Here is a 25229-nt window from a genome sequence, read left to right as displayed (position 1 = left end):
GTGATGGACAGGAGGCTGCGCCTGCAATAACAACCGTGTTTACCCTTGCTTCGGCCTTCCATGGAAATCGCTCACGTCAGTGGAGACCCTATAAAACCATAATGCTGTCTGCTACTTTTGCAACTGAAGACAAGCCAATTACAGGACATTGTGTGCTGGCACACGCACATAAACACACACGTGGATGCGCACACAAAAAATGAAAATTTGGAAAACTTCAGTCAGTGCACATGTGGAGCCCCAGTCATCATTTTCTCACCATTAGTTAAAGACTTTCATAAAACACACAGTTGAACACAGCAGGATACAGTCAAATTCTGCTGATACTCCTGCTCACCTCTGGAACACAGAAGAGAGGAAATTACTTGTAAATGGGGATGATTTTATAACTGTGGTGACTATAAACCTGAGGCCCTGACAAATACAAAGGCGCGTGCGCATTATTTACACATGCTGCCTGAGGGGTAGAAAGTCTGTGGCTGCCCGCTGCCGTGTATATAATGCACAGTATATGCCAAACTATCACACCAACCCCCTCCCACATACCACCCTTCACCCGCCTCTGTGATTTCAAAATAACAACACATTGTTGGACACTAAGAACAATAACAGCATCTTTGCCCGTCTGTTACATCCTGTGATTGCCATTCTAAAGTCGTCCTCTTTATGGGAACACCACATCAAGGGTGACCGCAACGGGTGCCTGTACTGGAAGGTCGCCACTGCACTGTATGTACAGTTGCTACACACATTCACACACCTACAGACGGACCTCCGCCCAGCGCAAAGTCGTGGTCTGTGAAGTGCATCCAGGGGGGAGTCCCAGAGGAGGTCCTGGGGGGTACGCCTGGGAATTTTGATGTCGCACATGGTAGGTGAGCAAAATAAACAGCTCCTTTGTACATAACAGATCAGCGAGGGTCCCCGAGACCTCCAGATGGATGGTCATGCCCCCAGGGGCACGCTGGTATAGGGTGGTACCCACTTTAACTGTCAAAAAACGGTGCTTTAATGTTATAAATCAGACAACGATCTAACAGGGCTAGCATAAAATCCTGTCTAATGCAACACGAGAACATATTCCAGCGTTAGGGCAGTGAAGCACCTGGCTCTCTCACACTCCCCGCTTCCAATAAACAAAAACTATGAGCCACTGCCTTTGTGGCAACAGCCAATGGCGTGATTATGGTCATGAATTTGTAAGCAAAAGGTTGCCGGTTCAAGCACCAGGAGAATCTTCATCTCAGGTCAAAGCATCTGCTGGGATTATACTGCTGTGGCTGGCTCTGAATGTGCAGAGGGTGGGGGTGACCCCTTGGGGGGGGAGGTTGGCTTTCGCTGTGGTGACAGCACAGCATGGCGTCTATTCACGTACTGTGGCTTTCACTCGGCGCACGTGGAGTTCAACAAAAGAGACGGCTGTCTGATTCTGCTCAATGAAGACTCTTGTTTCTGCACATTTATCTGAAAGTGACAGATTCGGCAGCCTAAAAACATGGAGGTGGGTGAAAGAGCAAAAACTAGTGTGCTTAGAAGCTGCAATAATAATTCAGTCTACAAAAGCAAAGGCAGAGGCAGATAACACGCAGGTTTTTTTGCTACACAAATCAAAGGGGGATGTTATTATTTTTTTAAGTTAATAAAAACTGCAACTGGGCTTGTTGAATATGGCCACACTCTATGGGAAATGTATTAATGTGTTTTGCCATAGCTAAATGTGCAATCTAAATACATTATCAGGACTCATCAGGTTAGCGAATCAAAACAATATTCAGAATACATTGCCTATCATCAAGTACAGAGCTGCACAGTACAGGAAGGAGCTCCTTATTTCAATTTCACTGATAAATCAGACACAATACGAACACCAAGAACAAGAAAGGGAAAGCTTACAATTTAAATTAATTTTCACCCTCGCAATTTCATTTTTTTGTGTGTTTTAGATATATTGGTCATGCTGTAAACGCCATAAACACACAAGAATACAAGATAAGATGATTTAGCCATGTGATGGGGATTCCATCCATTATACTTTTCCTCATATAGCTATGTGCCCTTTGGGACCTTGACCTGATCAAGGGTGTGGAAAGATCCAGAGCCTCTACAGCTGCATGTCCAGGAAACTCCTGGTCCGGTCTCTCTTAGTAAACGGCTCCTAAAGAGAATGCATGGTCATCCACAGACCCTCATGAAGACTACTAAAATTCACAAAAATATCCTGTTGACACTGGGGGCTAACAGTCCTCTGATAATCCTCTGAAAAGCTTATCAGAACATCAGAAGCCCTAACAATGTTTCCAGTCAGTACTAGTAAAATTGACATTACAGTTACATTTATTCATTTAGCAGACACTTTTCTCCAAAGTGACATACATCTCAGCAAAAATACAATTTGTAGATTACATTAAGAGAAAGAGACATGGCTGCAGACATGTGATTCTTAAGTAAACCTAGTTTTTTACCTTCCACTTGATGCACTGATGTTCATCGCTCAAGTAGGTGCGTAAAACGCAGGATAAATAAATCCTGATAAAAAAAAATTTGTTGGAGGTTCTTTTTTTAATAATAAGATACACAAACAAACATTAGCATACAATGCCAGACTAGCGGCTGTGTAAAGGCTTATCTGGGAACGATCATGAAATTACGGTGCATGAACATTTACAGCACACATGAGCTGGAGAGGTCATGGGCAAAGTGAGTCCGGAAAAGGTGAGTTTTCAGACCCTTCTTGAATGTAGACAGAGTTTCAGCAGTTCTGAATGAGAGGGGAAGGTCATTCCACCACAACGGAGCCAGAACCAAGAACCTCTGTGCAAAATGAAAACAGAGGGCAGAAAATCTGCATTGTAAAATGCAAATGCTGGCATGACAAAATTTAATGTGTGAGAAATGACTTTCAAACATGTGAATTTGGACATTCCAATATGTTAAGGCAAACATTTATGTCAACTAGAAATTGAACTGTATATTCTACATCTCACACCACATAAATATGTGGGGTTTCACTGGGCAACATTCAGTTTAATTCTTGCCCTTAGCGAAGTCACAACAAAGTGTCTCTGTTAGGTGCAGCAAACCATGGTCACAGTCCCAAAGCCTCAGCCTGCAGCTCTGCTAGGTCTCTCCTGCTGAATGGTCACAGGTGCACGGCTGTTGCCCATCAGGAAGGACCCGGCAACCTGCTGATCTGAACCCATCTGCTACAGGCATCCGTGGTGTACATGAGTCAAGCCCTGCAGGAAGCCACTGCTCGGTTGAACCGCGGCCAGCAACCTGTCGACCATGGAAGAAGGCGGGTACCTGATCGGGTGCCTTTCCTTAAATTGTCCCATAAATGAGCGATGCTTGCAGGACCCGGACTACGTGAGTGAAAAGGACCGTGACAGGTTCAAGAAACTTCAGACCCTAAAAAAAATCTCAACACTGAACTTTTCTGTCACATGAGTGCCCACTCAGCGCAATGCCCAGCTGAGAAGTTGCCCATTACCTACTGACTCGACACCAAGCAGCACTACTGATGGGGCCCGACTTGCCATCTCCTCTGTGTCATTGTCTATCCAGCCACTGAAACAAGGGAAGACAGGGAAAAATTTCCACCCAAATTACTTGTGGTAACAGCCTTAAACAAAAACACTTAAACATAAATTGGGAAATGTTTTTTTTCCTTGGCAAAGCCAGGGAATGAATGCAGAAAACACATGACCAGATCAGTCACAGTTAAAGGTACAAGGCTGTTTTTGAAATGAACCACAAAACCAGCAGCTTCTATCCTTCACTGGAAATATGAACACTGACTGGCAAAGCAACTTTTCACTCTATAGAGAAAAGACAAAATAAATCCAATAAAGTCAATATGTAAAGAATTTTTCCTTAATGTCACCGCTAACATATACAAACAAGCAAAAGTGAATCAATGGGCTGCTGTAAAAGTAATGATAAGAACTGAACTTGCAGCTGTGTTCTGGGGGAGGGGTGGTGTGAGATACAGGGCTATGAGACTTTGAAGGCTAAGATGTCCTCCAAACTGCACAAGTGTGGGGTGGAGGGGTGTCTTTCCCACGCCTTCTCGCTGCTCTCTGACACAGCACATGGAAACAGATGTTTCTTCTTTCACAAGATGCTTGTCTGAGGTGTGCACTTTCTTTTCTTTGTCCCAGGAATGTTGCTGTAAGAGACCCATGAAGCATCACAGGGTGTTCGGAGCCTCAGAGGGGGGTGAGGGGGCATGAAACCAGAACAGATCAAGATGACACAATCATGGTGAAATGCACTGCACCCACATGATGCAAGGCAAAGTTAGCCACCTTGTGAGCACCAGAAAATAAACAAAACATATTCACAGTGCATTTTAATATTCAGAAGCATAATGCACCGAGGCACTGCTGCTGGCTACTTCCAATTTATCACATTTCATTGGCAGCAACGGTCACGTTTCTGCAGGAGGTGATCTTTGATCGTTCACATTTTAATGGGCTTGGATCAGAACAGGAATGACTTCCATAGACTGCGTTTTACTTCCAATACAGAAGTATTCAGTTAAAACAGGAGGAAAATCAAGTAACATCTCAAATTTTTAGTTTTCTAATAGAATCATCGTTGCAACTGTGCTGCCGGTGTGTGCTCGTGTGGCCAATGATTAATGCAGATACATAGCGAGGGACCGGCGTGTGTGTGTGTGTGTGATGCTCCACTCTGGCAATGAGCACTATGGAGGTGAGAGGTACACAAGAGGTTCAACTACTGGCAGCAGAGATCCGCTTGAGAGCACAAATCTCCTCCCTCTGCCATTTCCACATGCCAGCACTTCTCCATCCACCTCCCAACAAGCCCACTGAGCCTCCAGTTTGCATCACTGGGACCTATGGGCACCTGGATGTTCTGACCAGCTGTACCCCTCACCAAAGAAGGTATAAACAGTGTGGAAACAGCACGTATTCTCTTGAAGCAGGCAAAGCGGCGCAAGGCCCCTTTAGCCGCATAAGTGTCGGAGCCCTGTCTTCCATCCTCCTGGCTGCGGCCGCTCACTTGCTCACTCACTCAGGGAGACCGATCTCCCCGTGAGCAGCATGACACTCAGGTAAAATAAGGCTGCAGCTCAAGTGCCCTGCGGCACAGACGGCATCAGATCAGGCAGACGGTGGAAACACTTGCACACCCCCCCCGCCGTCCTGAGTGAGGAAAAGTGGGGGAGGGGATGAAAATGGACCAAAAAAATGAGACAGCGGAGTCTGGGGACAGATGGTAGAAAACAGGACTGAAATATTAATGACCCTATGAAATATTAAAGCTGCATTCTCACTTAAACACTGTAAAGTTTAGAGTGCAGGCCTCTTTCAGCATATGTTTACCACTCTCAGACCACAAAAACGATTCCTTAAAAGGACTGTGCCATCAAAAGGGGCTCAGTGGACAAAAACCCTTTTGTCAAACTGCCCAAATTCCAAGACAACACAGCACCTATAGGACTTCTGCAGTCTGACAGGAAGCCGATCTTTCAAAAAAGAAAAGCTGTGACGAGCAGATGCCAAAGACATCAATTTAATTAATAGCATGCATATCTGCAGAAAGGGCAGCACGGTCTTTGCAGTTACGTGGAATTTCACACACCCCCCCACTGCTAAACTGGTTGCCCCAGTCAGGGTAACAGTAGCTCGGAGCCTGTCCCAGAAGCACTGGGCACTACGCTAGCCAGAGTACATCGTGGATGGGATGCCAATCCATTGCAAGGTAGCCACAGGTTCTCAGAGTCCCTTATGTATACACATAACAGGGGCAATTTAGAGTCACTAATTCATCTCAAAGTACGTCTTTGGACTGTGGGAGGAGACAGCAGCATCCGGAGAAAACCCACAAGAACACGGAAACTACACATGGACTGAGCTGGATTCGAACCTATGCTAGGTGCTGTGTGAAAGCAGCATTACCTGCTGCACCACACTGCCCGGAAGTTTTGAGGAATATCAAATGACACATACTGGATGTAAATGAAAGGACAGTTTTTTTTTTTTTTTTCCGGGGGGGGGAGTGGTGACGCAACGGGTTTGGCCTGTGCCTGCTCTCTGGTGGGTCTGGGGTTCGAGTCCCGCTTGGGGTGCCTTGTGATGGACTGGCGCCCTGTCCTGGGTGTGTCTCCTCCCCCCTCCAGCCTTGCGCCCTGTGCTGCCAGGTTAGGCGCCAGCTTGCCGCAACCCCGCTCAGGACAAGCGGTTTCAGACAATGTGTGCGTTTAACCGTTTTTAAAAATTCTGCAACAAACAAAATCCAAAGGTAAATCAAGAAAAACACTCATTGGAATCACAAGTAATTGGTAACCTTTACAAAGAAGTAAAACCCTGACGGAATCCTATTAATTAATTCATCGTGTAATTAAAACTGTCACCTATGGAGGAAAATCTAACACCGATAATATGCAATACAAAGAGACTACACAGTGGTGGAAGAGAGGTCTCTGCTAATATGATAACTGTCTCTGGCAATTATATTACAAGGAGAGCTTAAATAGGAACTGTTCTTCTGCCTTCACAGGGCTTTGAAGACACCGGCGAAGGTCACCACTATAGTCTATAGGTCGAGTGACAAATGTATCTCACATGAAGGGGGCCTTAAAGCGCCACTGAAGCAGAGCGCACCATGGGTCCTGGTAGCACAACAATAACGGGAAGGGGGCCATGATCGAGAGCCAGTGCCGAGCAGAGCACGCAGCACGGCATGTGGCAGGAAGCACGGAAATGCGAAACGTGAACAGGGACAGCGGTGGAAGTGTGGCGGGGGCACAAGTAGGCCAGCAAAGCTACAAATGTGACCCAGCTTTGCACACCAGCACATGAGTCAAAGATAGCAGACCAAATCAAGATGTTTACCTGGTAATCCGCTAGGAAAACGTTTAATTAAAGTTATCAGTCAGAGCCCACCCATAATGCTAGACCACTGCCACTCATATCTACCATTGCCTGGTCTTTCTGTACAGCCACACATCTCCTTTCAAATGTTACCACGCTGCCCCTTTGTCTCGGGCACCTTCGCAGCCAGTTTGTTTCGGTCTGTCATGCCATTGCACTTCAGGGTAATGAGACTTTGGGCATCAAAATAGAAGGAGAGGCTCTGAATCCCCCAACCCCCAGGGACAGTGAAGGGTTAAAGCTGTTATAGGAGATCAATCAGGGTAGGACGGCGAGCAGCGCAAACCACTGCAGTGAGGAAGAGCGGGGAGGCGAGAGAGAGTGTGAGAGAGCAAAAGCATGAGTGTGTGAGAGAGAGAGAGAGAGAGAGAGAGAGAGAGAGAGAGAAGGATGTGAACACCACGATCAGGCACAGAGCCCTGGAGAGAGCAGCAGGCAGGACTGCTGGAGAGCAACGGAAGGACAGAGCGGGAGAGCAGGAGCAAGACCGTGACAGAAAGTGAGAGAGTGAGGAAGCAGCTTTCCTCTGCGCTGTGGAACCTGGGATGCTGAAGAGCTCCTGTGTACCGGATAAGAGTCTCCTCTGCGGATCTCACCGAAGATGTCAATTGTGGAGTAACTCCCCCCAGTGCCCAGCACAGCAGCGTTGCGATTTTTGCATGAGCAAGGTAAGATCCTATCCTGTTTCAGGGGTGGTCAGCGAGGAGGGGAGGGGGTTAGCTCAAGCACTTCGGAGAGCCTCAAGTATGAGGGGGCGTGGGGCATCTTCCCACGAGAAGCATCGCAATTGCACGCGAACGCTGCTTCCAGCCTCGTTGAAAGGAAACATTGAAGGGTCACTCACATTTAAGTGGCACAGGTCACACTGAGGAACTGTGAAGCATGCAGGTCTTCACACGTCAATGCAGCTTTAGAGAAGCAGGTGTTCTCCAGCTTCTAAACACACGCAGCCCACACACTGCAAACCAGAGCGCTACTCCGTGGGGTGCCTTGACAACGGCTTCTCACACATTTCTGAGCTTCACATCTACTGCCCTCCTCTAATATTTACACCCTCACTTCCCAGGGTGCATTAGTCATGGCCAGAGCACCAGAGGCAATACATCACTGCCTCATACAGCCACATTATTTCTTCACCCTTCAATACCAACAAACAAGGGGGAAAAAAAATTGTTTCTTAATGGATGGAAAAAGTTTAGTCCAAATCTGTTGAAAGGAATGGTATTGTTTGGTAAGCGTGCAGCTAAAGTGCTGGGATCGGACTTGCCTCCAAGCCTACAAAGGTCAGTAGAGAAGGTACTTGCTAGAAGGTAACTCCTGCTTGGCATTCAAGTGGAGCTCATCCCTGTGGAGCCATGCCATGTCATGCCATGCAACACCACACCATACCGCATCACACCAGCGACTGATCGTTTGGCTCCCATTTGGGTAAACAAATGCATACTATACTCCATAGCCAAGACCATAAAGGTGCAGGCAGAGGGGATGACCACAAAGCCTGTCAGTGGAAGCAAGGTAAACAGAACTGGCTCTGCCGGTTCCTGAAATCATGCCCAGCTGAAACAAGGACTCTCTGGACCAAATTCCCCGATCATGTCAGCTACTTTGGATAAACTAACAAAACTGGACCTGAACTGTCCATGCAGCGAAGTAAATATTAACTCACTATTAATCAATGTTGAGCAGAAACAATTCAAACACAATAGATTATTTACCTCCAGAGTTCAGGTTAAATACTTGGTTTGAGGGTGCAACAGCGGTGATCTCTCTACACCACTATATTTGCACCTAGCCGTCAAACAATGAACCGCCTTCCTTAATGAATGCGTGACGTAGCTGTCTTTGGGGAACATGACGTACAACTTATTAATGAACCATATCCCCCCAAAAGACAGGTAGTCAGTTAGCATCCTTGCAATCTGTCCTTCCTCTCCACAGAAGACCAGTGGGGGAAGGTCCTTCAGGAGCTTCCCGATGGTGGATAACGAAGTCTGTGGAGCAGCCAGTCCGCGGAGCATTTTAGGGCTGACCACTGGCCGTGGGGTGTAAGGAGTCTGAGATTTTTCTGCGTCTGAGAGGGGACCTGCAACTAAGAGAGATGCTCCACATGCAGACGTGTGCGCACACACAAACACACTTAGATACTTAGCTAAAGATACTCTAAAGGGAAGGGGTAGACAGCCTGCTTCTGTCTGATCTACAATTCAGTTTTGAGCAGCTCTGTGACAGAAGGGTGGCTTCTTCTGGATTTGAGAGGGCTTGTACGCTCCCATTAGCACTGTGGACATAAGGATACTTTTACATTGCCCTACCATGACATCCACAACTGGGACTGTGTGGGCCTACATGTAAAAGAAGTGTGGGCTCCTTGAAGGACCTGCTGAATTTCCCCAGGACAAAACTGAGGAAAAAGCAAAAGGAAGGAGTTCTGCCCACCAGAAAAAGGAATAACAAATGCACAGAAAGGAATAAAGCCACCCTTCACTCTGCCACCACGTGGATACTACAATGCCCAGGTCTTGCCTGCCATCCGCAAAGGGAACACGTATGTGGTTCTGCTGGCTGTGGAGAAACAGGGGCACTCTGAACAGTGCTGGACAGTTTTGGACACCTTACATGTGACCAAGTGGACCTATGCAACTCAAACGTTTACAACATCTCCTCTCCTGCCTCTTGCTGTGCTAGAAACGTGTGTGCCGTTCCACCCTGTCTACTGGCAAGAACCCTGCTGCAAAAAAAACTGCTCCCCAGGCAGTGGCTTCATGGGGTGTAACCTACAAATGTCAACCGTGGGCAGCAGAAACAGAAGCACAGAGTGGAGGTGGAGTATTTTTTTGTAAACATGGTGGAACGCTGTGACAAGCCGTCTGGACCTCAGGAGGACGGTTCCAGCCCCTTCGCTGACTCCTGAGGCTGAAGGAGCGCTCTGGGGAGGGGTAAGTCATCGAGTCAGGGTATAGGCCTTGTGTGGAGGGTGTGGGGTGGCACAGCCATAGAGTAGAGAATCAGGCCAAAGTAGGGTTCTTTCCTTTGGTGTTTAGTCTAAAAATGATCTTCATACTCAAACAATACAATCACTCAGCCCACACAGACAAAATTTCAACAAATTTGCACAGTCGCTGTTTAATCACAATCCAATAACGATTCAATTAGAATGACAAACTATGAGGTTTCAGAATCAGGGACCAAGGAGATGAGCTCATGCAAGGCTCCTTGGAACACCCCCTTGACCAGCTGTCTATCATGTCTATGCAGCCATAAGCTCCGCCCCTGTGTGCCCTTCATTGGTCTCTCCTGGCTCCACCCACAACAGGTTTACATCACAATACATCACATCTGACCTTCTGCTCTAATGGAGCAGACAGTCATGTCTGGCACAGTACACCTTTCCCGTGCTCTTTTCCCCAACCTGTCAAAGAATACTAAAGAACACATGAAAACATTTCAGCTCCTGCATTGCTGAATTCACTGAGGACAACTCTCACCAGACACCCCTCCTGCATCCTGCCTAGTTTGGCCTAAACACTTCACAATGCATCCAAAAGAAACAAGCCATGCAACCACTAACCACGAACACAAGTGTGTCAAAATTCAAATGAGAAATAAGTTGCTGCCAGCAATCCATTCTTCATACAAGAAGATCAGCCCGAAACTTGAATTTCTGACTCTTTCGAGAGCCACTTGCTTGAATGTGAGTATATGCGGAAAACACAGGAAATGTGGTGAGCACTGCCTTATTTCACTACCAGTACAGATGAGACACACACATGCTGGGACCACTGCTTGTGCCGTACTATCCAGTAGCACAAGCTGCAGTCCTCACAATACCCACACAGAATCCGCATAACCCACATAGTTCTCTAGGATCTTAGGCAATAATAGTTTGATTCTGCCACAAATAAAACATGATGTTTCTCTCTCTCACACACACACACACACACACACACACGATCACTCCACACCAGCAGCACTGATTCAAACACATTTTCACAGGACTTTTTAAGTCTTTCCTTTGAGGGCAGCTACTTGTCCCAGATAAGAGTAAATGTGGACGTGATGATGTGTTGTCTGTGATGTGCTGCATTTTACGAAACAAATAAAACTAAATAATGCTTCCGTCATGTAGGATAATGCACGTCCCCCCCGGGGAACAAAAAGCCATCATGAGCAACGTTACTGTGAGTGACAACATTGAAAGAGAGTCAATGGGGCCTGATGCAGACCTGGCCGCTCTCTACCCAGTCAGCTTCCAGGTGTCCCTGACCGCCTTCCTTATGCTGGAGATCGCTCTGGGCCTGAGCAGCAATCTCACCGTGCTCGTGCTTTATTGTATGAAGTCCAACCTTATCAATTCGGTCAGCAACGTGGTCACGGTCAACCTGCACGTGCTGGACGTGCTTGTGTGTGTGGGCTGTGTCCCGCTGACCGTGGCAGTGGTCCTGCTCCCGCAGGGGGGCGGTGATGCAGTGCTGCTCTGCTGCTTCCACGAGGCCAGTGTCTCCTTTGCTAGCGTGGCCACTGCTGCCAATGTGCTGGCCATCACGCTAGACCGCTACGACATCTCAGTGAAGCCTGCCAACCGGGTGCTGACCATGGGACGTGCTGCAGCACTGCTCGCTGGGATCTGGACACTGTCCCTTGTTAGCTTCCTGGTGCCCTTCGTGGAGGTGGGCTTCTTCAGCCAGGCCCGCTCGGACCAGAACCAGACGGTGCCAGCGGTTGCCCACACCAACCAGTACTACACAGAGCTGGGGCTCTACTACCACCTGGTGGCACAGATCCCCATCTTCTGCTTCACTGTTGTGGTGATGCTGATCACCTACTCCAAGATCCTGCAGGCGCTCAACATCCGCATTGGCACGCGCTTTCATGCCGGACAGAAAAAGAGGGCCCGCAAGAAGAAAACCATCTCCATGACAACGCAGCCAGACGTCACAGACGCCTCACAGAGCAGCGCTGGCCGCAACCCCATGCTTGGCATGCGAACCTCTGTGTCCGTCATCATCGCCCTGCGCCGGGCGGTCAAGCGGCATCGAGAGAGGCGGGAGCGGCAAAAGAGGGTCTTCCGGATGTCCCTACTCATCATCTCCACATTTCTTCTGTGCTGGACACCCATCACCGTGCTCAACACGGTCATCTTGAGCGCTGGCCCCAGTGACCTCATGGTCAAGCTCAGACTGGGCTTCCTGGTTATGGCCTATGGGACTACCATCTTCCATCCATTGCTGTACGCCTTCACGAGGCAGAAGTTCCAGAAGGTACTCAAAAGTAAAATGAAGAAACGGGTGGTGTCCATTGTGGAGGCAGACCCACTGCCTAACAACACTGTTATCCATAACTCATGGATCGACCCAAAAAGGAACAAAAAGGTGACTTTTGAGGAGAATGAGGTCAGACAGAAATGTCTCTCGTCTGGAGACTTGGACTAAACTAATTAGCTTTTTTCTAATTGCCAATAAGTCATCCAGCAACAAGGCATTAAAAAGGGAAACCGTCACCCATAGCAGTAACTGTACTGTATGTAAAAGTGTACTAATGTATAACTGCTGGAAGATACAGTGTATTAAACATAACTGAAGAAGGATATTAATTTCTATTTATTGTGGAAAATGGTAGGTTTCATAGGACAGTGAAAGAAGTGCTGTAAAAACTGCATGGCTGTTTATAATAGTAGCAATTCCCCTAATGTACATACATATGGTGTGTGAATATAATATTTATGTACATAACAGAGATACACCTGTCCCTTTATAATAAATAGCCTAAAAGAGTGGATTGACCTGTGTTTCATCATGCAGCTGCACCCTCTCCCCCATCCCCCTGCGGTGTCTCCTCTCCTGCAAACCAGCTCATTCCGCAGGCACAGCCAACGGAGGACTGAACGGCACCAAGATTTATCGCTCTACTCCATCCCGTCTTTAAAAAAATCTCTCTGATGGCTTGTTAAGTTCCGCCTAAGGATCGTTCCAGGGTCTGGACCGGAAGGGGATTTTGACACGAGGGCCAGCAACGGACTGCTTTTGTCAAAGCCCTGGTTCTCTGCTGCTAACCCACAGTTTTGCGACCCACCAATGTCTTTATCTCTCGTGTGCATGGTTACTATGACGAGAAAACAAGACCTGTTTAATTTCAGAATCACTCCCGGGCCAAGAGGCATTTAAGCGCTGCCTTTTTATAGGCCGTCGCCACACAGGCTACCTTGTGGCTGTCACCTGCCAATGCCATTGCTTGCGAGAGTCTGATTCACACCCAACTGGAGTGTGCGGTAGCAGAACAAGTTCCCGGGTGGCTTATCCAAATATGTGACCTTTGGCCAGCCAGCAGCCAGTGTTATTTTACTGCCAAGTGTACAGCACACAATAGTGATATAATGATGGCAGGCAGGACCATTGACAACATCAGTAGCCCTCTGCCCCTGACAGAATTTGTAAATCAACAAGCCCTCCAGCTCCCAGTGAGGTCAGATTTATAGAGGCACCGAAATCCTGCCCGTGGCCCTTGTGTTGCGAAGAGTGGGGGCATTGTTGTCTTTAAATAAAAAACACAATCTGTGTGTGTGAGTGTGGAGTGTGGTGTGGTGTGGTGTGGTGTGTGTGCACGCCTGAGCAAGCGAACATATGCATCCTGAGCCCTGACACTATGCTCATCTCAAATAAAAAACCTCAACGGAGATTTATTTCCTCATTCATCGGGCAGCTTAAAGGCTTTCCATGAAAGGAAGCATCTTTGGGGTGTTTTATTCTTGAAAAAACATGAAAAATACATGATGCATTCTTTCAAACCTCCAGCCTTCAAAGTGAGTATGACATGAAAATGTCTTCATGTTTAAAACGAGTTTTTTGGCATACATTACAGACCAGACATAATGTCTTTATGAGAAATAGTCAAACTTGACAGCACAAGTCAATAGTTAAGACTATTGCTCATCATGAAGTCACAAATAACAATTAGCATAGAACTAACTAATGAAAACGTACCACAAGATGTAACCATGCGGTACCTTACAAGGTTCTCTGGGAGAAATAGATTTCTTAAGTCCTTGAAGGGTCTGCTTAACACATTGCCATATAAAGGATCAATAATGTCATTAGTCTGGAGAATAACAGCGCTTCCCAGCTGCTCTGTCCACAAACCCTGTGACGAAGCAAAGAGGGCCCCGGGACCCTTGCCCAAGTGAAACACTGACGCCATGAAAATCAACAACAGCCTGCTGAACAACACCAGGCAATGTATAAACCCCTTGTTTCGCATTTTAGGAAAATATATAGTACAAAAGCAAATTGCCCAAGAGATGGAATCTGGCTCCACAGAAGCAAGAATAAATCCTGCCGAAAACTGGAACAGTGACTGCATCACCCATGAAAAACAAGTCCATGAGCCAAAAACAATGACAGTCCACAATGCCGCTGATTTCCTCTGTAAATGGTGGTATTATCCCATGAGAGAAACACCTTGCTAATTAGATATTATTATAAATTCATATTTAACTAATGTTAAGCAATTTGTAATTACCAGGTTGGGTGTAAATGTTACCTTATGTGTTACGTGCATCTTGTTTTTATGTGTCATGTGTTAAGTTGCTGTGGGTGTGAATTAAGTGCCTATTCTATCCCTTCCGCTATCCACTGCACAACAGTAGATATACCACACAAAGATACCTAAACTTATCTATACCATCCACACAACGGAGCAATATATAACATGCAAGAAACACTCACACCTACATACACTTCAGGCAGTTTAGAGTGACCGATACACCCGAAGTGCATGACTTTGGATTGTCGGAGGAGAAAGGAGCACTGGTAGGAAACGCACGCAAACACGGGAAGAACATGCAAACTCTTCGCCGTTTACATAATGCGGAAATAATGGGCTCAATATTCCTTCTTCTTTAACCAAACTGGAAATTAAAGCATTTTCCTCAATGAGTCCAAGCGGTGATTCAGTACAGGCTTCCCCCATTACCGTTCCAGTCCGACTGACGTATTCTAGCCCGACACTTCCAGCACAGAACACATTGCTGCCATTGACCACAACTCAGGACAGGTTTTATCACCACTACTGACGTGAAGTACTGACAGAAGTGATATGAGTCTGCTCCAAGAATACTGGGGAAGATGGCAAGGTTTGACTGGCCTTGCATCGTTACAGCTAAAGGACAACAGGCCCTCCTCCATTAGTGTCTCTCAACATCACTGCAGCAGCTTTCCTGGACTTCCAGGCTAAGAGCAGAAATGACCGCCGCATTGCTGCTATTTAATTGCATTTTGAAGTCATTTGAAATCAGGCTGCATTAACTTCATATATTTGGAAACAGTTCAGTTCCGGGTGACACTAGAAAGGGGGACAAAGATTTAATATGTAAAAATAAATACAACTGAACCTGGAAACTGCTGCTGTTTGTAGGTTGTTTGAGAGGAACAATACAAGAGGGAAAAAAATTAAAAAAAAACTACTGTGGAGTGAAGGGTACATACACCTCAGCACACAGGTGGAAGCGAAGGAAAAGTGCTGATGGGGTCTTTAATGAAGACAGAATATTTCCAAGTAGAACATTTCCTAAGGTAGATGAGCTCCACAAGGTGGGACTGTGTCTTGTTTTTGCTGATCAGTATGTACTTGCAATTAGAACTTAGGCAATGCTGCCCCAGGTTCTACTGCTCTTTCCACAGCACATCCCTCTTGCCTTCACCTTAGCCTGTCCCCTCAAACCCTCAATGAAACATGCTGCTGGTTCACAGTGGGAGCCTTAAAAAGAAAAGGGGGGAAGCAGCAGTCCAAACAAACACAGTACAAATCTTAAACTGGCAAAATTCATTAGGTTTTGATGTGCATTTCTCCATAACATTTGGGTATTCAGCTTCTTCTACATTTATTAATTTAATTTAGCTGACACTTTTCTCCAAAGCTACTTAGAAGATTAAGCTACTTAGTTATTTACCCATTTATACAGCTGGGCAATTTTACTGCAGCAATTTAGGGCAAGTACCTTGGTCAAGGGTACTACAGCCAGAGGTGGGGATTGAACCCATGACCTTTGGATCCAAAGGCATCAGCTCTAAACACTACACTACCAGCTATCCCTAGCTTTTGCATTTCTTATCCCCACGTGCCACTCACCAGGAAGGCAGTGAGCGGGCAGAGGTCATTTCCATTGAATGTACATTGGGGACTTACAGTCTCACAGACTATTATGTGCAAATTACCCTGGGCCCACTCTACAAGCACAAAACCCTTTTTAAAACACTTAAAGCTTTTTAATTACACATCAGACCACAATTACAACTGCAGTCAGCAATAGAGGTGAAGGGTCCCTGTTTCTCCAGTACCTTCTAGATCTAGATGCTGGCAATGGATGAGTGGGGAGAATGCTCTCAGCAATGAGACACTGGCACAGTGTGACCATCTCGCTCAGTTCGATATATTCATGAGTTAGAACCAAGAAGGTCCAACCAGATGCCTGCGAAGAAGCTTGGGCCTCACCATCTGAATTGTGGTTGTCATGGTGAACCCAGGATGAGGCAGAAAGCTTTCTGCATCTGGCACATGAGCAGGCAGCCCACTGATGCAGCAAAAGCTTCCCCATCCATATTAGAACTTGAGCAAGATAAGCCCCCCGAAGGTATGGCTCACAGATTAGGCACAGTGTATTCATGAAGATTTATATTGATTCATTTAGATGATGTTTTTCTCCAAAGCAACTCGCAATGTTTATCTAATTACAAATATTTACCCATTTATACAGCTGGGCCATTTTACTGGAGCAATTTTAGGGTAAGCACCTTGCTCAAGGGTACTACAGCTGTAGCTGAGATTTCATCCAGTGACTTTTGGGTCCAAAGGCAGCAGCTCCAACCACTAAGCTACCAGCTGTTCCCTGATTTTCAACCCTGGGGCCACTTTACACTAGCACACAGCTCTTCAGTCCTACACCACTTTCATACCTGTTATACTGACATTGACACTGGTATTGAAATATTATTATTGCACTGCTACCTCTGTTACTGCTACTAAGATCACCTTCCACCTCCAATCCTGCACCTACTCCACATTGTTCATCCCCAGGGTCCACTTATTCATACACCTGATCAGCCAGTATGCTCACCCTGCACACTTACTGCACGAAAGGCTGACAAATTACATTAGACCCTTTTCCTAAGGTACCAATTGTATAAAAACAAACAATTTTCTTGTAACGCAGCACCATATCACTGCGACAAAAGGCAAACCAGCCTGGAGAATTATCCATTGTCGTCAATTTCAAAGCACAACTCTTAAGGGTAAAAACCAGGAGGAAGTCTAGAGACACAAATGAAAAAGCCTAAAGGCAAATAAAACTTGTAAAATAAATGTAACTGGCAGAGCAACATGATGTCATGACTGAAGAGCCATGTCAATAGGGATTTATCATAAAGTAGCCTGTATTATTGGGGGGGGGGGGGGGGTTGATGAATCCAATCAAGTGTAAATTCACGTGTTAATAAATACTCCCAAAGTATAGAAACCAGTGTTAAATCTAAACTGCATTCCAACAAAGGCCCTTGTATCAAACAGTTATTGGCATCTTCAAAACCGTTTTTGGAGCACTGCACCTGATAAAAGCAGTACTTTGCCATTTTGACATAAACAGGAAATGGATGGAAAATCTCCAAAACAAAGCAGTAGCAGCGGTTCCCACATTAAACTTGGCAGCAAACGTATCAAAAGAAGAACTGGGGGGGTTCTTTGGGGGAGATATTTCAGAAGATATGTCCCATTCAGCGCTCTAGTCCATGCTCATCTTTGAAAGGTCAATGAAATCAAATTCTGAAAACAACAGACTCGACAGTCTTGATAATAAGCAATAAATTCCAACCTTAATGACAGACCCAGAAGCTGTCAAAAAACGAAATTGCAGCTGCTAGAGTGCCGTTCACCTTCAGTTTACTGGCAGTGACTTATGACACTACCGTGCCATATGTAACAACCTGTCTGGAAAACCACTTAAATTGTTATTTAGTTCTAGGTGCACAAAATTACAGAAAAGTCTTAACTTGCATCTTTCTTTAGAGTAGAATAACAAATCAAACATCTGAAATGAGGAGAACCGCAACATTTGAGCAGCCACATGACTTATTGCCTTGCTAACTGGCTGAAAGATAAACAGAGAAACAACTGATTACCTCTTTACACAATTTCTTTTCGGGGAATTTTTGTTGATTCATTTTATGAGCATGATCCACAACTTTTAGGAATCTAAAACATGACAAACTGAATCAGCATTTAATTCTGCAAAATAATTATACTTTTATTTCTAATATGTAGGAACATTAAAGGAAATTGTGTTTGAACTCAGGGGGCGTGGCGGGTTTGGCCTGTGCCTGCTCTCTGATGGGGCTGGGGTTCGAGTCCCGCTTGGGGTGCCTTGTGATGGACTGGGCTCCCGTCCTGGGTGTGTCCCCTCCCCCTCCAGCCTTGTGCCCTGCGTTGCCGGGTTAGGCTCCGGCTCGCTGCAACCCCGCTTGGGAAAAGTGGTTTCAGTCAATGTGTGTGTGTTCAAACTCATTTTCATTTAGTGGACATTTAAAGTACTTTTAAAAGAAACACAAACATCAGGATGTCAACTTAGAACCATCCACCCCATCTTTAGCTGTGTCTGGCGAGCACAACCACTTAGAATAAATCAAGATCACTGTCTCTTTATTGTTAGAAATGAAGACTCACTTTAACCCACAACAGACTCCATCTGTCAGATGGTACTTCATCTCTTTTCTAAAGGCCTAAGAAAATGGTGATGTTTGGTGATATTCCTAATAATGAAAAACACTTATCTGTTGTGCTGTTTCTGAAAGCACAGAATGCCACCCAATAAACAATTTATATCATTCTTATAAAACAATATCTTTCTTTTTTCCTACCAATTTTTTTTTCCTTTTTGACATGGCTTGAAAATTTAAATAGTACTTCAAATATTATTTGTTAGCCAAGAACTTTGTCCTTAAGCTTATAACTACTAAACCCCTCATTGTATATATTTCTATTTAGAGTATGAATTATCAAGATGGAGTCAATATAACACATATAAAAAGACTTGTGTGAGGTACATCATCTTCAGCCCGAGTAAAGGTTTTCAGAAGAGGGCAATGAGAAGCGTGACCACAAGTCCGGTATTTCCTGTCCTTAGAAAAGGGCCGGGGCATAAGCATCAACTTCTCTTCTCATTGATTCTCTCAGATTCAGCTCTTCTTGGCTCAACAACAGCTTTAGGGTTAGAGCACACAGAGGGAACAGTGATCTCCTGCTTTGCTTCGCAGCACTGACCCTTACGCAAATCAATTTTAAACGCAACTCATTTTACTGTTAGTGTTATAACCAAAATATACATTTAAAGTCATTCAAATTTATTCATGTTATTTTAATTTACTATTAGCCAGAACATTTCTCCAAGGCAAATTTCAATGTTAGATTTGTATACTGCATTAAGCTACTAACAATAAATTTACCCATAAACCCATTTTCCCATTAAGTTTCCAACAAAAAAATGGACACGAATTCATACAGGTAAAAGATACCATTTTGTGTTTTTTTTTTTTTTTTTTTTTTTAAAAACCATCTGTAATTTTCTATAGCATGATACAAGGTTACTGATGAAAAACAGCAAAATGCAGAAATTTTTTCAGTTTCTACCAACTACTGAAACTTCATAGTAACAATTTTTCCAAAATAAATTACATATACTTAATCAGCACCAGTGCAACCCCCATTACAGTTGAAGCCCCTCACTTAGTGGAACTAGGAGCAACGGAAGATATAAACGCTAAGGCACATGTCTGCTGCTAAGTGACTGACACAAGGAAAGGACAAAATCAATTTCATGTACTATAAAAACAGAGTGCCACCATCACATCAGTGGTGACATAAAGCAATTCTTGAGCACAGATCCAGCAGGGCTACAAATGCAAGGCTTCCCATTTCATAGAGAATTTAAATTATCTGTGTTCCTTCCAAAACACACACCATCCTTGGGACAACAGACTATATGGGAGGCAGTGTCTGCTGCTCCAAAATCCATTATTCCCAACCTTTTTGCATGGTTTGCACACACAAACATAGGCGCATTCAAATAAATATGTATGCGCACACACGCGCTTATATGTATATACAATTTTATAGGAAAATGTCAGTGTGCACATATGTATGTTTCTGAAGATTCGTTTCACAAATGTTTGTGCACACAGGGAGGTATGGGCACATTAGTATTTGTATGTGTACATCTATTTATATATTTTTATGGTTTTTAAGCCCTGTTTTGTGTGATTTTTTTTTTTTTTTATTATTTCTCATTCATTTGTTTTTTTTTTTTTTAAATAATTTTCTGTGCTATTGTTCCCAAAATCCACTACTGATGAACTGTAATGTATCACTTAATTGCTGCCCATTCTTTTATTTCCTTTCCTTACTTTTACATTGCATATTCCGCCTTCTTTTCCTGTGCTTAATGTAGTTATATTTGTAATAATAAAGTTTTTATTGCCATATTGTTTTAAAATAAAAACAACTGGTTCTGGTACAGCAGCTTATTACCCTGGACAGAAACTGCAACACAGAAGTAAATAAAGTGCACATTTTAACAGGCCTACAAATCTTGAGGTCCCTGAGCACAGCTGAGAATTGGGGTCATTTCAGAATATCCAGGTCAGTCATTAATCCAGTCATGTCGCCTGCAGTGCACTATAAAAATACACCAGAAGTAGACCAGACAGATGCTGAGATGCACACATTGAGGAGAAAGAAACAATGCCGAGAAGCACAGTCCCGATTACTCAATATTGTGATTCGAAGACAATGTGACCACAATGACAGATGGACAGTACTGATGCCAAAGACATCCTGAATCCGTAAAAGAACCAGTGGTTTTACAAGGTCTGACACCTGAGCCCACTGCATCCCTCAAACTGAAAGCAAAAGTGTAAATTTACATTTCATTCAAAAATGGGGTATGGTGGCTGCTCTCCACATACGACCAGACCGGCCTCCCAAACCGAGGATCAGATTCAGCATCAAAGGTTAAAATTTTTCATCCAGCAATTATGAGCAGAAAACATGAAGTCAATAACAAAAGTCACAACATAATCCACCAGCCTTATAAGATAAAATGTCTCTCCTGTCCCCCTGGGACCAGCTTTTTTGTTTGAACCAGAATTGTCAACTCAGTTCTTCTCGGCAGACTTATTTATTTTTTTTGTAACCTTGTTCCATAATTACCTCCTGCTTTTCATTGCTGTATTTTGGATATTGGGGAAAAAGCATAGGATATAAACAGTACAGGAAATAAATTATTAACTGGAGCATCAGTGCTCAGGGGAACACGTTGGAATGAAAATGAGCAAACGCATGGCCTTTTGGGATATGCGCCTGGCAGCCCTGGTTCAGAACACACACTCTGACCCAGTAGGTTGTAAAGGGTGAAGACAGAACAGAGGCAAGGGTCTCTCAGTGACTCACTCACCCAGCTCATTGAGGCTCTGCGCTGCCTTGGTGATCTCGCGGCTGCCACCCTGCAGCTGGCCCTGTAGGCGTTTGCTCAGGTACAGGATGCGAATGATGCGCCGCAGCAGGTCACAGGCCACCTGGGGGTACAGCAGTGTAAAAGGGCCAGGGGAGAGAAACAACAAGAGAGTGTGAGTTGGAACAGGACACCCCTGTCACGAAACCCAAAGGAGAGCCACTTGTTAATCAAAGGCATGCAAAAACACTCCTGCCACTAAATGCCTCCCCTCTTTAGACACTCATCCCTCTAGACCCAGCAACGTGGTCCACGTGTGACCTTGGAGAGGTGACGGCTGATATGCTTTTGCTGAGGAGGTGCAGCTGGGAGCCAGACCGTGCATATTACACTGGGGTTTGAATGGCTTTCTAAGGAGCGTCTGTTGTTCAGTCTGCACAAAGGGGTGATGGGTAATGTGGTAGTCCAGCAGCTCTGGCTGCACTCAGGCAATTTTTAAATGATGCTCTGTCACCAAGGGCATCTGGTAGCTATAAACCCAGGAAAACAGCATTCATCATTAGCATATGACCACTTGAAACCTAGGCACTAATAAAGCTTCACCTCCATCCACAAATCACCACGACACCTGGGAAACTGCTCTGGTCCACCTGTTCTCAACCCCCCATCCTTTAAGTGTACTTTAAAGCTCCCCGAAAACTCAAGCACTGTAACTGAATCTGATCAAAACAGCAAGATCACTCTGACCAAGAAACATCCAGAATGAGCGCATTCACGTGAGGAGGGGCAGTCTAGCAGACGACCTCCAGACAGCGGTTTCCAACAAGGACGTGCTGCTCAGGCCGGGAGCAGAGATATCATCTTCGAAAAGGGGGGAGGGACTGTCCGCTATGTCCCTACCTTGCCCCTTGAGCCATTACATAGAGGCCATTAGACGGCAGACAAGGCCCAATGATGCAAGTGACAGGCGATACTGAAGCACTGTGACAGCTGAATTGCAATGCTGCATCAATACCTAACAGATTCCTGCTGTGACACACACAGGCGGTGGTGGTGAGGTAAAGAGGCAATCTGCTACATTCACACACCACGATATTTGAGCCAGCGCATCCCATGGGAGATCATGCCTCCAAGTGGTACCTGTATCTCAGGGGACGTGAACATGTTCCTGAAGACATGATTGCTTTTATTGATTTTGCTTAACTGGAGACTACTGAGGGGGCAATGAGGTTACAGCTAAAAAAGTGATGTCATTGACTATGGGCATGGACCATGACATGAGGCAGGCATAACAGTATCACAAATCAAACCAAACTATTATTTCCGCAACACATTTAAAAGAAGTTGGGAGAAAATTCTGTTGACAGAATTACAAATCTGGGCAGCCCAACACCAGCCCAACATCTGAATGTGAATGTGATATCCAGCTGTTGATAAGCACTTCTGGAGTTTGAGCTCATAACAGAAATGAAAACCTGTACCTGTTTACATCCCCCTACAGTAGCAAGAAATTCGCAACTGGGTCATTCAGACATTAATTTACATCTTATTTAGCTGACTCCGTTGTTCAAGGTAGTTAGATAATCAATTTTACAGTGATTTATCCTTTTATACATTAGGGTAATCTTACTGTATCATGGGTAAATCCTGTAATCAAAGGTACCGCAAAAGGACTTGAACTGATTTCCAGGTGAACACGTGTAACTACTACAGTACTTGCTGCTTGTAAGACATGTGGGCTAACAGAATTAAAAGTAACAAGGGCATAATGCAAAGGAAAAAGTGTCGTTTGACAAAAAAGGCACTGAAATATCCAATTCTATACAGAGTAACCCAAGTCTAAGTGTTATGTTTTTTTTAACCACAGGACACAAAGACAGACAGTTGAAAAGTCCATGCTAACGAACAAGTGTTTACCTGCAACCTGGCCAACTGAGCGGTCCTGGCAACAATTTTATTGTAAGGGTCAACAATTTTGGTCCTTATCCTGCAGGGGGAAACAATAAATGAATAAACTAACTGACATTAACTGTAATCATGAATCTAAGTTGTGCTGCTGCTCATCTTTTCCACATCCTGCTGCATAAAGGCTACTAAGGAACCATGGAAACAAAGCGAAAGTGATACCTGTCCACTGCACCTTGCAGGGCAGCAATCCTTGTCTGCATCATCTGCAGTACACCTGTGGGAAAACATTTGATAAATAATCCAAGTTTTTGGCACACCAATCACAGTGGTGTCCAAAGCGGTCATGAAGTAGAATTGTTCTCCCAGGTAAGTTAATATAAAAACTGCTGCAAACACCTGTTTAATGTGCTTTTAAAGCAAAGGCAAGGACATAGCTTTTCCACATATTGTGTTTTTTTTCCTTCTTAAATCCATTTAAAAGGCACTGACATAAGTTTTGATAATAACGCCATCTGCTGGAACCTGTCAGAAATGAATGGGGAAAGGCACAGTTACTGAACTTTTGTCAGTACACCCACTCCTGCTCTTAGAAACATTGTATTTTGGAATTTTAGAAGGAAAAAAAAATTGCTCATTTCCCAGTTTATTATAAATAGCCTTTTCAGGTTTCTTTTGTCTCTTGTGGACCAAAAGCAAACCGTAATGGCGTGCACAGCCATGTCAGTGAATTGAAACCAAATGAACTGGGGTAAGGGACTGCTTTAACTCAGCTCACTTGATATTGAGCATAATGATGATCAATAATAAGATAAAGAACATTGCACATGCTTATGGGACAAATCAGTCAAAACATAGATGGCACTGTAAAGAAGTTTGTGGAAGATAGAATGTTATTTTTGGTCAGTTACATTAGTTTCAATTTTATTGTACCTAAAAGGTAATAACATTTTTAATGTATTAGAGAATTTTTGGAGATTTTTACAGAAGCCAACTAATGAATAAGTTAATGGGAGTTTATTAGTAAGATTTTACTGATGGTGACTTAGAGGTAAAAGTAGTGACTTTACAGTTACAAACAGCTGTATTACAGTCCCAGGTGTATTTGCAAATTGAGTCAGTGTCCAACCACAGCCTGAAGAACATCAACAGTGATTTTAACTGACCTTCTAAGGACTCAATCCCTGTCGCTTGAGCCAACAGGTCCTCGTGCCTGGCAACAACCTGGCAATCAATGTGACAACAATGTACGATGAACTTCGCAATAAGTGTAAACTGTTATGCACGGTGTCAACAAATGAGCCTCCTTCTTAAGTGAGCTGTATTCAGTTACCTGGACGTGGAGCTCTTTGTCCAGTTGACTAATTCCTTGTGCCAGCTTAGCCAGCTGCTCAGCGATGACTGCATGGTGAATGGCCTGGGCTGTGTAGGTCTTCACCTCAAAATCTTCCGCACGGAAATCAGCGTAGCATTCTGTAAAAAACAGAGAAGCCACTCACCTCAAGAAGACCACTGAAACGTCAGCTCACACGGTAAATACATTGTGAAAGAATCTGAGAAACCCAATGATAAGAGCAGAGCATTTCAATCCAGAAGGAGGATTCTTTTCAGGGACTTGAAAACTCTCCTCAAATTGAACCCACACTGGTACTTAATACACAAGGCTTGAAGTAGATAAATATGAAGTTCAAGTTGTTTTTATTGTCATTCCTATATATAGCTTGTATACGGTGGAATGAAATGTCACTTCTCCGGAAACCATGGTGCAACACAGAACAGGAGTACAAGACAGTAAATAAATAGACAGGACAGGACGTGGACCCAGACATGGGCTGTGAACTGTAGGCAATAATCTACTCGTATGGAAATCAGTGTTCCTAGTGTTTAGTCCTAGAAGGAAAATAATACAAAATATGACTGGGCAATTTGTCTTTAGA

The 25229-nt window shown here is 44.5% G+C and overlaps 2 protein-coding genes across 2 annotated transcripts in view; one reads left to right on the top strand and one right to left on the bottom strand.

Moving 5' to 3' along the window:
* Nucleotides 1–25229, bottom strand: part of cog5 (component of oligomeric golgi complex 5) — a 67367-nt gene that overhangs the window by 40911 nt on the left and 1227 nt on the right. Inside the window, exons 2-6 of the mRNA XM_018726256.2 lie at nucleotides 24626–24765; nucleotides 24459–24516; nucleotides 23515–23569; nucleotides 23305–23374; nucleotides 21391–21511 (exon numbers count right to left, since the gene is read on the bottom strand). Of these exons, the coding sequence (XP_018581772.2) occupies nucleotides 21391–21511; nucleotides 23305–23374; nucleotides 23515–23569; nucleotides 24459–24516; nucleotides 24626–24765 (444 nt within the window). The remainder of the gene's footprint in view (nucleotides 1–21390; nucleotides 21512–23304; nucleotides 23375–23514; nucleotides 23570–24458; nucleotides 24517–24625; nucleotides 24766–25229) is intronic.
* gpr22a (G protein-coupled receptor 22a) lies at nucleotides 7309–12824 on the top strand. Its single transcript, XM_018726257.2, has 3 exons — nucleotides 7309–7570; nucleotides 8841–9838; nucleotides 11029–12824. Exon 3 carries the CDS (start codon nucleotides 11033–11035, stop codon nucleotides 12329–12331), a length of 1299 nt encoding a protein of 432 aa, XP_018581773.1. The 5' UTR covers nucleotides 7309–7570; nucleotides 8841–9838; nucleotides 11029–11032; the 3' UTR covers nucleotides 12332–12824.

The sequence above is a fragment of the Scleropages formosus genome, chromosome 21 (genome assembly GCF_900964775.1).
Source record: "Scleropages formosus chromosome 21, fSclFor1.1, whole genome shotgun sequence".
NCBI classification, from domain to species: Eukaryota; Metazoa; Chordata; class Actinopteri; order Osteoglossiformes; family Osteoglossidae; genus Scleropages; species Scleropages formosus.
Note: the sequence above shows the minus strand (reverse complement) of the source record. Positions and strands in the feature narration are given on the sequence as shown.